The 14348-nt window shown below is 26.8% G+C and overlaps 3 protein-coding genes across 3 annotated transcripts; 2 read left to right on the top strand and 1 right to left on the bottom strand.

The window, feature by feature from the left end:
* Positions 1-1643: 1643 nt before the first annotated feature.
* On the top strand, positions 1644-5573 carry MKS88_005150 (ATP-dependent Clp protease regulatory subunit ClpC; the record flags this gene model as incomplete). Its single annotated transcript, XM_067218387.1, has 1 exon — positions 1644-5573. One exon carries the CDS (start codon positions 1644-1646, stop codon positions 5571-5573), a length of 3930 nt encoding a protein of 1309 aa, XP_067071525.1.
* A 1480-nt stretch (positions 5574-7053) lies between these two features.
* On the top strand, positions 7054-7629 carry MKS88_005149 (vacuolar protein sorting-associated protein 29; the record flags this gene model as incomplete). The annotated part of the gene is made up of 1 exon (XM_067218386.1): positions 7054-7629. One exon carries the CDS (start codon positions 7054-7056, stop codon positions 7627-7629), a length of 576 nt encoding a protein of 191 aa, XP_067071524.1.
* Positions 7630-9054: 1425 nt separating this feature from the next.
* On the bottom strand, positions 9055-10536 carry MKS88_005148 (glideosome associated protein with multiple membrane spans 3; the record flags this gene model as incomplete). Its single annotated transcript, XM_067218385.1, has 3 exons — positions 9055-9284; positions 9473-9780; positions 10220-10536. 3 exons carry the CDS (start codon positions 10534-10536, stop codon positions 9055-9057), a joined length of 855 nt encoding a protein of 284 aa, XP_067071523.1.
* Between the last annotated feature and the right edge of the window lie 3812 nt (positions 10537-14348).

Below are 14348 nucleotides of genomic sequence, written 5' to 3'. Positions count from 1 at the left end.
CCATAAAAAAAGGAAAAATTAAAAATTCTACACACATTTTCTACGTTCATTTATCTTACTGTTTCTCTTTCTCTTCGCCTTTTTTTTTTTTTTTTTTTTTTTTTTTTGTTTCTTTTTTCCCCTTGTCCAACTAAGCATAATTTGTAGCGTATCTTTAACTCTCTTAAACTTACTGTTATTCCTCCCCCCAGTGTGTGAAGCAATCTTATATATTACACATTTTCTATCGAGTTCTTTTTCTTCTCTAATAATAATATTTTTCTGTTTTCTTCTCACTTAAAATGTTTTTCTCTATATATATAGTATTGTATCCTTCGGTAATTCCACTCTCATGGATATAATAACGAGGGTCATCATATCTCTTTTGCATTTCAAATGAAAATTTATTATATTTATTTATTTATTTTGTATATTTTATATTTTGCGTTTATTTATTTTTTTAATGGGACACTACATGGATTAGTAGTATTCAAAAAAGTGATAAATCGCATTAACAGTGTTACTATATTTTACTTGTGCGCTGCTTTAACTTCACTGCATTTCGCATATTTCAGATAAGAATAAAAAAAAAAAAAAAAGAAAAGAAATTCTTACTAAAATTAATGCATAATGTTCACTGTATTATTAAATCTATAATATACCAACTGATGAATTCTCATTTTAAGTTTTTACAGTTCATTATTGTGTATATTTTTTTTTTGGATAAAATTCATTATTTTAGCTAAAAATATGTTATATTAAAACTAGAGATAAGAGATAGGCTTAATAAATATTTCTTTCTTTTATGTCCCGATTTAAAAACGTTTTTCGAACATGTGCTTAGTCAACATTTATAACAGGAATAAATATTTAGAAGTAGATCAAACATGTAATGCGGTAAATAAACAAAAATACGTACACAGGCATGTATACAAGTACGTATACATGTTCTTATATATGTACTCATATATATGTATGAACGACCAACTCGTTGAGCTAAAGTCAAAATTGCCAAATAATGTGACAACCAAAATTTTATGCTCCAACATTTTGTGATTTACGTTTTACAATTTGTATGTAAGCGTACTTTTGAAACACGAATAAGGGGCGGTAAAAATAAAAAAAAAAAAAAATAATAAACAAACATACGAACATACAAACATACGAACATACAAACATACGAACATACAAACATACGAACAAACGAACAAACGAACAAACGAACATACGAACAAACAAATTTAAAAATAAATAGATATATTGATAAATAAAAGCAAAAAAGGTTTCATTCAATATTCCATAGAAAATGGGCATTTTACTCTCCCGCATTATGTTACATACAGCGATGTGAGCGCTTCTTTATTTCGATAAAGTCGGATGATTGGAAATAAAGATGAACAAATTAATATGTACATGTACATGTACATATACATACATGCATACATACCCATAAACGTATACATACACATATGCTTATATACTTATACGAATGTACACATATGCACGTATTTATACATATGTATGCATAATATGCCAACTTTAACAAACTCGTTTGCACAGTAGGTGAAAAAAGTATAAAAGCGTATTTCCATGAGTAAAAACGTAAATATTCCAGCACTACAAAACCTGTTTTTCACTGCCATACTATTTCATAAAAGAAAGAAATGAGTACATTTTACTTTTTAATAGCCCTGTTCATGCTTGAAATTGTAGTAAATATACATATAAGAAAAAAAAATTGTTTTTTAAATAGCACATATCAATTAAATAAATACAAAACGTTAAATATAAGGAGAAATTATCGAATAATAAAGAACAGAAATAATAAATTATATGTGTCCTTATTTGATGAATATGATGAAAAATGTATAAAAGCCCTTATTATGGCTAGGGAAGTAGCTAAAAATGATAATGAACAGGAAATTTTATTAAAACATCTTCTAATAGCAATTATTAGGATTGACTCGCATTTGATTGAGAGCATTTTAAAATATTTTAACATTTCGCTTACCCACTTTTTAGATAAATTTAATATGGAAATAAATAAAATACAAAACTATAGTAATAATATACATGAACAGAACATTGATAATATCTCGTATAATGTAATTCCGAAAAATAAAACAGATGAACATGTAAAGAAGAAAGACCCTTTATTACATCCATATGATGCAGATAGCAATGGTAAAAGGAGGAGTATTAAGGACATGATCAATCAGAATGATGGCGATAAGTTGATGACTAATTTTATTGATAAACATATAAAAGATATAGAAAACAAGATAGATTTACTGAAAAATTTAAACGAGAACCAAAGTAACATTTCCTCTACTTCTTCCACTGCTGCTCACAACGCGGACTCACCTTGTGCTGAGGCAGTAACTCCAAATGCTGACTGTACTAATAATGTTAGCAGCACAGAAAATGGTATCGGTTATAGCGATAGTAGCGTTGCTAGCAATGATAACAATGACAGCGATGGGGGAAGTACCGATATTGTAAGCTGCAACATTACAGATCAGGAGACCCACACGAGTAGCAGCAGCAAGGATAGCCAAGGTATTACCAATGATATAACGATAAGTAAGAATAAAAAGGATGCAAAAACATGGTCCGGGGTAAATTCGGACATAAAATTTTCAGAAAACTGCAAATTGGTTCTTCAAAATGCTGTTTTAGAAGCAAGAAAAAAAAAGAAAATGTTTGTTAATGTTATTGATATATTGACATCTCTTATAAACATGGCATTAGAAAAGAAAAACTGCGATTTTGTGAAATATTTAGATGAGTTAAACATAAGTGTGAATGAACTTAAAAACCAGTTAACAAGTTACGATGAGAACGGCTCTTCCTCTTTTCCAGCATCGAGCAGATCTGTTAGTACTAACATCGGCGGAAATGCTGATAATAATAGTACAGGTGGCAGTACTGGCAGCAGTAGTGACAACAGTAGTGGTAGTGATAATAGCAAAAATAATAGTTACAAGAGTTTTAACCTTTCGAGCAGAGATTTTGATAATCAACGAATAAGCAATATGTATAACGAGCTACGCAACAACGAGCTGCGTAATAATGCTCAGGTTAATAGTGGACAGGCGAACAGTGAACATCCAAATAATGGGCAGACGAATAATGGATTGGCAAATAACGGACAGCAGAACAACATAATGAACAGTCTGAACAGTGAGTACCTAAATCAGGCAAGAGATTTCAAAAGTAATGATGAAAATAATTTTGCATCGAATAATAAAATAATTACGTCTTCATCTTTTATGAAAGACTGTTTAATCGATATGATACAAATGGCTTATGAAAGGGGAGATGAGCATTTTTTTGGCAGAAAAAAAGAAATAAAAAGAATGATAGAAATATTAGGTAGAAAAAAAAAATCAAATCCTTTATTAATTGGTGAAAGTGGAGTAGGTAAGACAGCCATTATAGAACACTTGTCCTATTTAATTTTAAAAGATCAAGTACCATATCATTTACGAAATTGTACTATATATCAATTAAATGTTGGTAATATAGTTGCAGGTACAAAATACAGAGGTGAATTTGAAGAAAAAATGAAACATCTATTGTCAAATATAAATAAAAAAAAAAAAAATATTTTATTTATTGACGAAATTCATGTTATTGTGGGTGCAGGAAGTGGAGAAGGATCATTGGATGCATCCAATTTGTTAAAACCTTTTCTTTCTTCAGATAATTTACAATGTATAGGAACAACTACATTTCAAGAGTATACAAAATATATAGAAAGCGATAAGGCATTAAGACGAAGATTTAACTGCATACCTGTTAGACAGTTCACATCCAAGGAAACATATCGTTTATTAAAAAAAATTAAATATAGTTATGAAAAATATCATAATATTTATTACACTAGTGACTCGTTGAAGTCTATTGTTACATTAACGGAAGATTATTTACCTACTCTCCACTTTCCAGATAAAGCAATTGACATATTAGATGAAGCTGGAGCTTATCAAAAAATAAAATATGAAAAATATATGAGGCAGAAATTAAGGCACGAAAGGTTCCTTTCCAATAAAGAGAACACTCCTACCCACAGCAGAGTTGAAGAAGTGGAAGAAGTGAAAGAAGGGGAAAAACAAAAAAGTAGTGAGGATAAAAAGGAGAGTCAAAATGTGAGCAGTGATAGTCACATGACGCAAGAACAAAATGGAAACAACTCTATAATAACTAGTAATAAAGATGGGATAGAAAAACTTACTGGAACAGAAACAAATACCCAATTAAATAAAGCGAATAAGTTCAGCAAAGATCAGAATGTAGATAATAAAAATGAAGAAGATGAACTTTATCTCGAAAACATGCACATGAAATATGTGACATCGGATGTTATAGAAAATATAGTAAGCAAAAAATCTTCCATTTCATATATTAAAAAGAATAAAAAAGAAGAGGAAAAAATATTAAAGTTAAAAGAAAAATTAAATGAAATAATAATTGGTCAAGAAAAAGTAATTGATATATTATCAAAATATTTATTTAAAGCTATTACAAATATTAAGGATCAAAACAAACCTATCGGTACACTCTTATTATGTGGGTCTTCAGGTGTAGGCAAAACATTATGTGCTCAGGTTATATCCAAATATTTATTTAATGAAGATAATTTAATAGTTATAAATATGAGTGAATATATTGATAAACATTCTGTAAGCAAATTACTTGGAAGTTACCCAGGATATATAGGATATAAAGAAGGAGGCGAATTAACAGAAAGTGTAAAAAAAAAGCCGTTCTCTATAATACTATTTGATGAAATTGAAAAAGCACATAGCGAAGTATTACATGTTTTATTACAAATCTTAGACAGTGGTGTATTAAATGATTCTAAAGGAAATAAAGTTTCTTTTAAAAATACATTTATCTTTATGACTACGAACGTTGGGTCTGATATAATTACGGACTATTTCAAACTGTATAATAAAAACTACGCAAATTTAGGTTTCAAGTATTACATGAAGAAAAAACAAAACAGTGTAAATGCAAATATAACATCTAACAAAGAAAGTCTTCCCGATGATATTAACCTAACCATGACAAATGATCCCACTAACGAAAACAAAGAAATAAGTAACAGCTCGAAAAATAGCACAAATGATTCCTTTGAAATTTTTGACGAAAAACTGCGCACAAATAAATGGTATGACGAATTACAACCAGAAATAGAAGAAGAATTAAAAAAAAGATTTTTACCCGAATTTTTAAATAGGATAGATGAAAAAATCATATTCCGCCAATTTCTCAAAACAGACATTATCAATATTTTAGAAAATATGATTGATGATTTAAAAAAAAGAATTAAGAAAAGAAAGAACCTAAACCTAATTATCGATAAAGAAGTAATTAAATATATTTGCAATGATGAAAATAACATATATGATATGAATTTTGGTGCTAGGTCAATCAGAAGAGCGTTATATAAATACATCGAGGATCCAATAGCTTCCTTTCTCATTTCCAATTTGTACGAACCGAATGATTCCATTCATGTAAACTTAACAAGTGATAACAAAACAAACGTACAGTTGTTAAAAACCTCAATTAAAAGTTTGAGTTAAAAGTTTCAGTTGAAAGCCCCAGTTAATAGTCTCAGTTAAAAACTCTAGGTTTTGAACCTCTTCTTACAATTTATGCGGCCATGTGTCCCCTTCCCCTCTCCCTACATATACATACATATGCATATGTATGTATATATACATATATGTATGTGTACGATAAGGCATGACAGAGGCACACATTGGAAGATATACGATGTATAGAGAAAATATAAGATACACTGAAATATGGAGTGGTACGAATATGTATAGATATATATACAAATATATATGTAGACATATATAGGTGTAACCCAGGATCGTCGCTATTTTTCTTTAAGAGCCATAATTATGCTCAACATTCTCACACGTACCCATGCGAAATAGGTATATAATTTAATTATTTTTAAAATAAAATTTACATGTACATACCTTCTTTTCAAATTGACGACTTTTCAAAGGAACCATTTATATATACAACATATTTGAAAGTTTATGCTGTTATTTTTTTAAATATTAATTTTAACTGTTTTTTTTTTTTTTGTATATATGTATACATATATGTTACATTCGTCCCATCACGTGTATTTGCGATTACATATATAGGATTTCTGCCCTTTTCTTTTTCTTTTCCCCATTTTTTTTTTTTTTTGTTATGATTGTTCCCATGTTTACTGCATTTGTATTAGTATTTGAACTTTAATTTGTATTTGCACTTGTATTTTCACTTGCATTTACTTTTTTTTTTTTTTTTTTTTTATTCTTAATCTTTATTAGCTCTTGTGCTTTAATTAGATTTATAACGGTTGTTATTTCACTTTTTTTTTTTTTTAAAAAAGTAAACTTTGTTGAAATAAGTAAAAAGTTTTATAAATAAAGTTCCTTTATCAAATATAAGCACATTACGTGGAGTTTTTTCCTATTTATTATGTACATTAATATATGTACTTAAGTATATGTATATATATATTATATTTATACATATACCTAAGTAAATGCAGCAAAAAGGGCTGGTACGACCTATTGCCATATTCTTTTCTTTAAAACACTAAACGCTAATTTCACGTTTTGCTTCGTAACATAGTTATATTTTCCAAACAGTTTTTTTTTATCAATTCCTTTTATGGGATTTATGTAAATATGCCACATTATCGTCCCATTGGTAAATCGTTTTAAGAACTGACACATGTACGCATGCAGGTGCGGCAATGTACATATATATATGTATGTAAGTATATAAGTATGCATGTATGCATGTATGTATGCACACACATGTAGCTTCTCAATTGTAGGAACACACAGGCAAAAGGAATTTTGAGAATATAACTAAAAATGTTCACTCATATGAGAATAAATAGATTATATAATAGGATAGGTTCACAAATTTCCGGAGCCCATTTTTAAATTTTATTCATTACTTATATACATCTTTTATATATAACATTTTGCTTATATTTGTTCTATTTTATTTTATTGTATTTTTTTTTTTTCCCCATATGTTAAAATGAGTGGAAAATTGGAAGACATAGGAGAGTTAGTTTTACTAATAGGAGATTTTCATTCTCCTATGAGAAATTTAGGATTGCCTGAATGTTTTAAGGATCTTCTAAAGACTGACAAAATCAAACATGTATTATGTACAGGAAATGTTGGATCAAGCGAAAATTTGGAGTTACTTAAAAATATAGCTGACTCCGTTCATATAACTAAAGGAGATATGGATGACAATTTTGATTTCCCAGAAGATATTACCATAAATATTGGAAATTTTAAAATATCATTAGTTCATGGCCATCAAATTATTCCATGGGGTGATATGAATGCCCTTTTACAATGGCAAAAAAAATATGATAGTGACATAATTATTACTGGTCATACACATAAGAATTCTATTGTTCATTATGAAGGCAAATATTTTATTAACCCAGGATCAGCAACTGGGGCTTTTCAACCATGGCTTTCTCAACCTACGCCAAGTTTTATCCTAATGGCCGTTGCAAAAAATTCAATTGTTGTATATGTATATGAAGAAAAAAATGGAAAAACAAATGTTGAAATGAGTGAGCTACATAAGCAGTAAATGTCACAGTAGAAAATAGTCCATGTGAGAACCATTTGCTTCATTTTATTTGGAGAAATGGATAACTTTTTTTTTTTTTTGCATTATTTTAAATTTATATCGTACTTATAGCCTTTTACATATTAATTGTTTTCAAAATATATATGCGTATAATTATAATTAAATAACCGTATCAAATAGTTTTATGTGTAATGTACCATCTTTTTAATAAATTTTGCAAGAAAGGATATTTTTTTTGTTATTTGAAGTACTAATGTATAAGTTGGTACTTGATGTATTTTAGGGTATATGTATGCGCACGCCATATATGTGTACATATGCACATACGTACACATGGGTAAATATTTATATATATATATATATATATATATATATAGTGTCTTTTTTTTTTTATGCTTCCATTAAATATTGTAACATAACAACTTGTTGCATAACAAAAAAATAAAAAAACACAATTTAACATCATTCCCAATAGGGTATAAACTAAATTGTATACATTATATACATAAGTATATCTGCGCATATATATATATATATCATCCAAGGGAAATGCCCGATTTTCTAATCAATCCCAAGTTAAAATGGGGTTTTATTTATGATGAGGAGAATGTTCACATATCTCACTCGAATTCCGATACATCTTTTCTTTTTTATTCCATTTTTATTGCATTTTTCTTTTTTTTTCCCCCTCCCCGCAAAATATATATTTTATATTGAGCGATGTGAAATGAAGGGTTTAAAATAAAGTACCCATAAACAAATTCTTAACATAAAGTTTCAAGTTTTTATTTATATAACAACACAAATTAGGAAGGTACCTTGTAATCATGTTTCAAGGTGTTCATAGGAGACTGAAGATAGCCTTTTTCGAGAAAAAAAAAAAAAAAACACAAAAATAAAAAAATAGTTCCCAAGGTTTGTTCACGTTTGTCCATTTTTGTGTTTGGCCATGTCCTTACGTTTCTTCTTAGCAGATCTTATCTATTTATTTAAAAAATTTAGAGAGCCTGTAGGCTCCGCCCACAATATGTAATATTATACTAAAAGAAAATAGTTACTTTGAACAATAAAGTTTTTAAATTTATACATAACAATGTGATGGAGAATATAACAGAGCTTTTGTTTTTCTATTATTTTACTTGAAAATGTATACAAATATATGTTAAGAAATAACAAGTTAGTGAAAAAGTAAATGAAATAATTGCATCATTATATATAGCATTTTTTCCCCTATAACGTTTTTAAACAATATTCCGTTCCAAAGTTATTTTTCATATTTTTCATATTTTCCTCTTTTTTTTTTTTTTTTTAAAATACATTTTTTTATCATTTTTTTTAAACATTTTTTACGTTTTTTTTTTTTTTTTTTTATAAATATATTTTAAAAAAACAAAATTTAAACAATTCACATATATACAGACAAAATTATGCAGGATAATATGCGTTTTGATTAGGATCTTGTGGGTATGGCGTGTATCGAGAAAACTTTTCTACTTGTTGTTCAACATCATTCGTTAATTCGGTTTCATGTAAGGCAGGGGAGACATGATTAACTTCTGGCTCGAAATAGTAGGACCATAGGGAAACTGCTCCTAAGGCTATCCATAACAGGAAATTGGAGTAGCTACCAGAGTTGCAAAATATTACAAATATTTCTACAAAAAAAAGATGAAAATTTAAATAAAAGGATCTATTGTATTATTCGTATGCACGTAATTACGTATTATGTTTATATATATATATATATCGACGCAGGAATGAGCATATTGTGCTTAAGGGTCTGGAAGAACACTTCATATACTAATTTACAAACGGCCAAACAATATATGACTTATTTTAGTACCTGTTAATCCAGCAAATGCAAACATTACACCATTTATATATGCATGCAAATCGCCTGCTCCTTCATCGTGATAAACTTCCAACAAATAAGCAGCTAGACCATATAATAAACAAGAAAAAGCATGAAGTAATCGCACAAAAATAAAAAACACCCATTCGCTTCCTCCCTCATTAAAATGAACATACCATTTTCTTGTATAAAATTTAGATATATACAAATAAAATATAAACTGTAGAGTTGCACTTATGGTATCAAAAAATGAAGCTAATCTCAAAATTTTAGATCCTGCACGATATCCTCTTGCCCAACTAAAAAAATAATAAATAAATCAACAAATGAAAAGAGTTAATATTGAGATAGTATTAAATTGTTAAGTAATATACTATTTCTTTTCATTAAAAATAAGCTCTTAAACATTATCATAAATCATTTTAAATAAAAAAAAAAAAAAAAAAAAAAAAAAAAACTAATAATGAGAACACTGATATATATGTCTCTTAAAAGGGGGGCTCCTTTTTGCATGAGATGAACTATTTTTCCAAAATGGATCACATATCCGTGCGTATGTATATACATAGGTGTGTATATATGTGCATGCATATGCGTATGTATTTTTTCATGTATATCTCTATATATGCATAATATCCATATGTATGCGCATGTGCGTAAATGTAGACATAATTCAGTAACATGGGGTACACGAAAACATGACTTTTAGTTACTCTTTTTTATCTTCGCTTTTTATACCAGGTATCATCCGCAAGAAGAACTTGGAAAGACATTATAAATATAGCTCCTATCAAATAGACACCTGTCCAAAGAGTTATAGAATTTCTAAAAGTTTGATCAAAACGATACTCATCTTTCATATTTTTTAAATCATAACTAAAGAGTCCTTTACCCCCACTTGACCAATAAGCCATAAATAAAAAGGTCAATGCTATAAATTCTAAAAAAAAACCTAATCTTAACGTAGATCCAAAAAAACCACTTATTTGAAAACATGGTCCTCTATTCGTATGACAGTTGTCATCAAGGCCGTCTTGCCTTGTAGTGAACCACATCTTAACTTAAATTATTCGGTGAATCGCTTGAAGCGTCAATGAGGGTGTATATGTAAATGTGTATGTATGGATGTACGTATATATATATATATATATATGTACATGTATACATATATATACAAATATACACATACACCTATTTTTCTACATATATATATATGCATATGCTAGAATACAAAAACGGAAAATATATATGCATTCAAGGGATTCAAATTTCTGAATGAAGATCAATTAATAAGTCTTCTACTAATTTTTGTGTTTTTTTTTTCTTTTTCTTTTTTTTGTATATATTTTCGCTTCCTTTGCGTATTCACCCCTTTTTCATAGGAATAATAAATCAATTATTAATTCTTCTTCAAATGTTTCACACAAAAAAAAAAAAGAAAAAAAAAAGATGAGGTGAGTTGAAATAAAAAACATAGAAATATCACAAATAGGGTAAAATAAAAAAATTAAAATTTTATAAATCTAGATGTTGAACACATCTTTTATTTACATATATAAAAGTCATTTAATATTTATGTATTCTTATTATATAAATATGAACATTTAGGATTGATGAAAAAAAAAAAAAAAAAAAAAAAAAAAAAAAAAAAAAAAAAAAAAAAAAAAAAAAAAAAAGAGGGAAAAAATTTGAAAATTTAAAAGGTGCAAAGTTTCTTTTTAATAACAACGGCAAAGAGGTATGTACGTATGCATGTATACATGAAAATTAGAATTATATTTCACATTAATATTAATATACGAACACTAATCTTTAAAATCATTAATATAATTACTATAAAATGTGCACTTAGTTAAATGAAAAGGGTATATATACATATTTATGTACTAGCAAAAACTAAAAAGCACATACATACACATATAAATATAATTATAAACAAATATATATAAATAAAACTTATTCTTTTAATTATATTCCAAACAACAATGTTACTTTATAATTGCACATGTTATAATTATAAAACAATGATAATTATAACATAAAAATGTCAAAAAGAGGGGAAAATTTCCAGAAACAAGTGGAAAAAAACGGAAGCTTTACGCGTACACATTACATATATGTGTATATATGTATACATGTATTTATGTGTATACAATATATATATATATATATATATATATATATATATATATATATGTATGTTGGTACAAAATTAGTAATTAAGATAAAATATACAATAATGTCATTAACACGTCATTTGATAACTTAGTTGTACATAAATTATTATAATTACAAAGTTATGGATTTTTTTTTTTTTTTAATATATACGTACATTTATGGTGTAATTAAGTACACTTATACGTGCATTTACGCACATATATACTATGAGTAAAACATAATAGCGGGCGTAGAAATAATGTATTAATAAACCATAATGTGCTTCTAAATGTAAAAATTTTAATATTTCAATATTTACAAAATTTTGTAACTAATAAATACAAAATTGCCCCTATACTACCTTCTTTTTAATATATTTTATTTAATTAGTATATTTTGTGTGTGTACTGAAATAATAATGTATTTTACGTGTGCGTAATTTTTTGCACACATTGATATTATGTATTTTTATTTACTTTTCTTCTATTTTTATTTCATTTCTTTTTTTCTTTTTTTTTTTTTGTTTCGTTTTCCTTTTTATGTTTTATTTTCCTTTTTATGTTTTACTTTCCTTTTTATATTTTATTTTCCTGTTTTTGTTTTATTTTATTTTTTTGTTTTATTTTATTTTTTTGTTTTATTTTATTTTTTTGTTTTATTTACTTTTTTTTCTGTTCTTCTTTTCTTATTCGTTTTGCATTTCCATACTTTGCTTTATTTTCCTTTTCTTTGCTTTTATTTTATTATATCCTATTTTATCCAATTTTTTTCTTATTTTATCTATTTTTTTTTTATCTTTACCATTAAATTATAATTTACAACATTAAATGGCGCGAGCCTTTTTATACTTTTTTCTTGTGTATTTTTTTTTTTTTTTTTTTTTTTTTTATAGCTGTTACATTCTTTTTTTTATACAATTAATTATTATACCATTTTTAAGTTCCACTTTTTGTTGAGATATATATTGTTGATATAAATAGAAAATTTTAGTTTTTCTTAAATTAACTAGTAAAAATATATTTATATATAGCACATAATATGTATATGTGTTGCGTTTGAAAATAATTACATTTGAATTATAAACTTATTTAGGTTGTCACAATTAACATAGAAACAGGTGCATGTTTTGTTTAAAAATATTTAAACAGTTACCTATATATATCATGCTTTAAGAGTTATTTATATATATATATATATATATATATTAAGACGTATCAGTTACACTACTTTCTTCTGTCTTTTTTTTTCATTTTTTTCTTTTTTTCTGCTTTATTTATAAATTATAGCAAAAAGCACCTATAAGCAGTACCGCCCTTTATGTGTATTACTACGTTATATTACTATGGTGATTGCAGTACTTTTCATATATAATAAAGTTTTATAACTGTTAACAGTAGTATTACTTTGATTGTTATTCTCACATACACACACAAACATGTGTATGTATATATTTATATATATATATATATATATATATATATATACCATTAGGTAATGGAAAAATAAATACAAGCACCATAGGTAGCATAAATAAAAAAAAAATACTTTTATTCCTGTATATACAAATATGTATGCAACATAACCACAATGCACAACTAAGATCACAGAAAACATGAACAAACTAGGAAATAAAAAATTAATATTTATTAAACTTTAAATCAAACCTTTTTATTTTTTTTAAATACATATCATATGTCCCTATCATCACATATGAAAATATCACTATATTAAAAAAAATATATTTAAATTGATGGATAGGGAAATGGGAGGAGTAACCTTGAAATTAAAGGGATGCCAATGTGCACACGCACTCATATATATATACATGCGTACATGTGTATATATAATATTTCTCGCTTTCGTCTGTTTCCATATGCTACCTTTTTTTTCCAATTGTACATAACAACAATGCTTGAAATGAAGTAAAACTGGTTAAAAACATTTACGTTATGGAAAAAGTGCGCAAATGGAATGAATTCATGTTATATACAAAAATGAAAAAAAAAAAAAAAAATTCCTAATGTTTTATAGACTTTCTTTTTTTATTAAATAGAAACAAAATGTAACATAGCTTCTTATCACTTTTCGTCATCTTCTCCCTTTGGCATTTAAAATAAATTAAACTTGTGTAACCACCTTAAATATGCTATTATTGTTGTATTTCATTGTTTCGTGGCTATGAAATATCCACTTGTTAAAGCTGTGTAATTTAACTGTTTGTTAAACAGTAGAAGCCGTAGGAACAATTCCTTTGTATTTTAAGCATCTCTTTTTAAGAAGACAAATAAGAAGATATTCCTTTTCCAGTACCATATCGTTATTTGAATATGCGTATTTACTACCCGTTTCAATACTATATATGTATAAGTGCATATGTACATGTATATATGTATATGTATGCATGGATGTAAACCCATATATACATACATAAATACATTTTGTGGAGCAACACGCTTTCCGCGCTTTTTTCTTAAATTTTAAAAATAGTATTTCAGCGTTCGTCCTTCAGTTTAATTGTTTAAGGCATTTTAGTGAAACTAATGGCATCTACATTATGTTTTCTAGTTTTTTATTTTATTTTTTTGAGGTGTAATATAAAGAAGATTTAAAATAAGTAAAAAGTAAAACCTTTTCCTAACAAAAGATAAAGTTCATTCGCCTGAAAAAAAAAAGAAAAAGAACATTTAAAAATATTTTTTGCTTCATCAGG

Source organism: Plasmodium brasilianum, chromosome 13 (assembly GCF_023973825.1).
Source record: "Plasmodium brasilianum strain Bolivian I chromosome 13, whole genome shotgun sequence".
NCBI classification, from domain to species: Eukaryota; Apicomplexa; class Aconoidasida; order Haemosporida; family Plasmodiidae; genus Plasmodium; species Plasmodium brasilianum.
The sequence above is the reverse complement of the archived record's forward strand: the minus strand, read 5'-3'. Positions and strand labels throughout refer to the sequence as shown.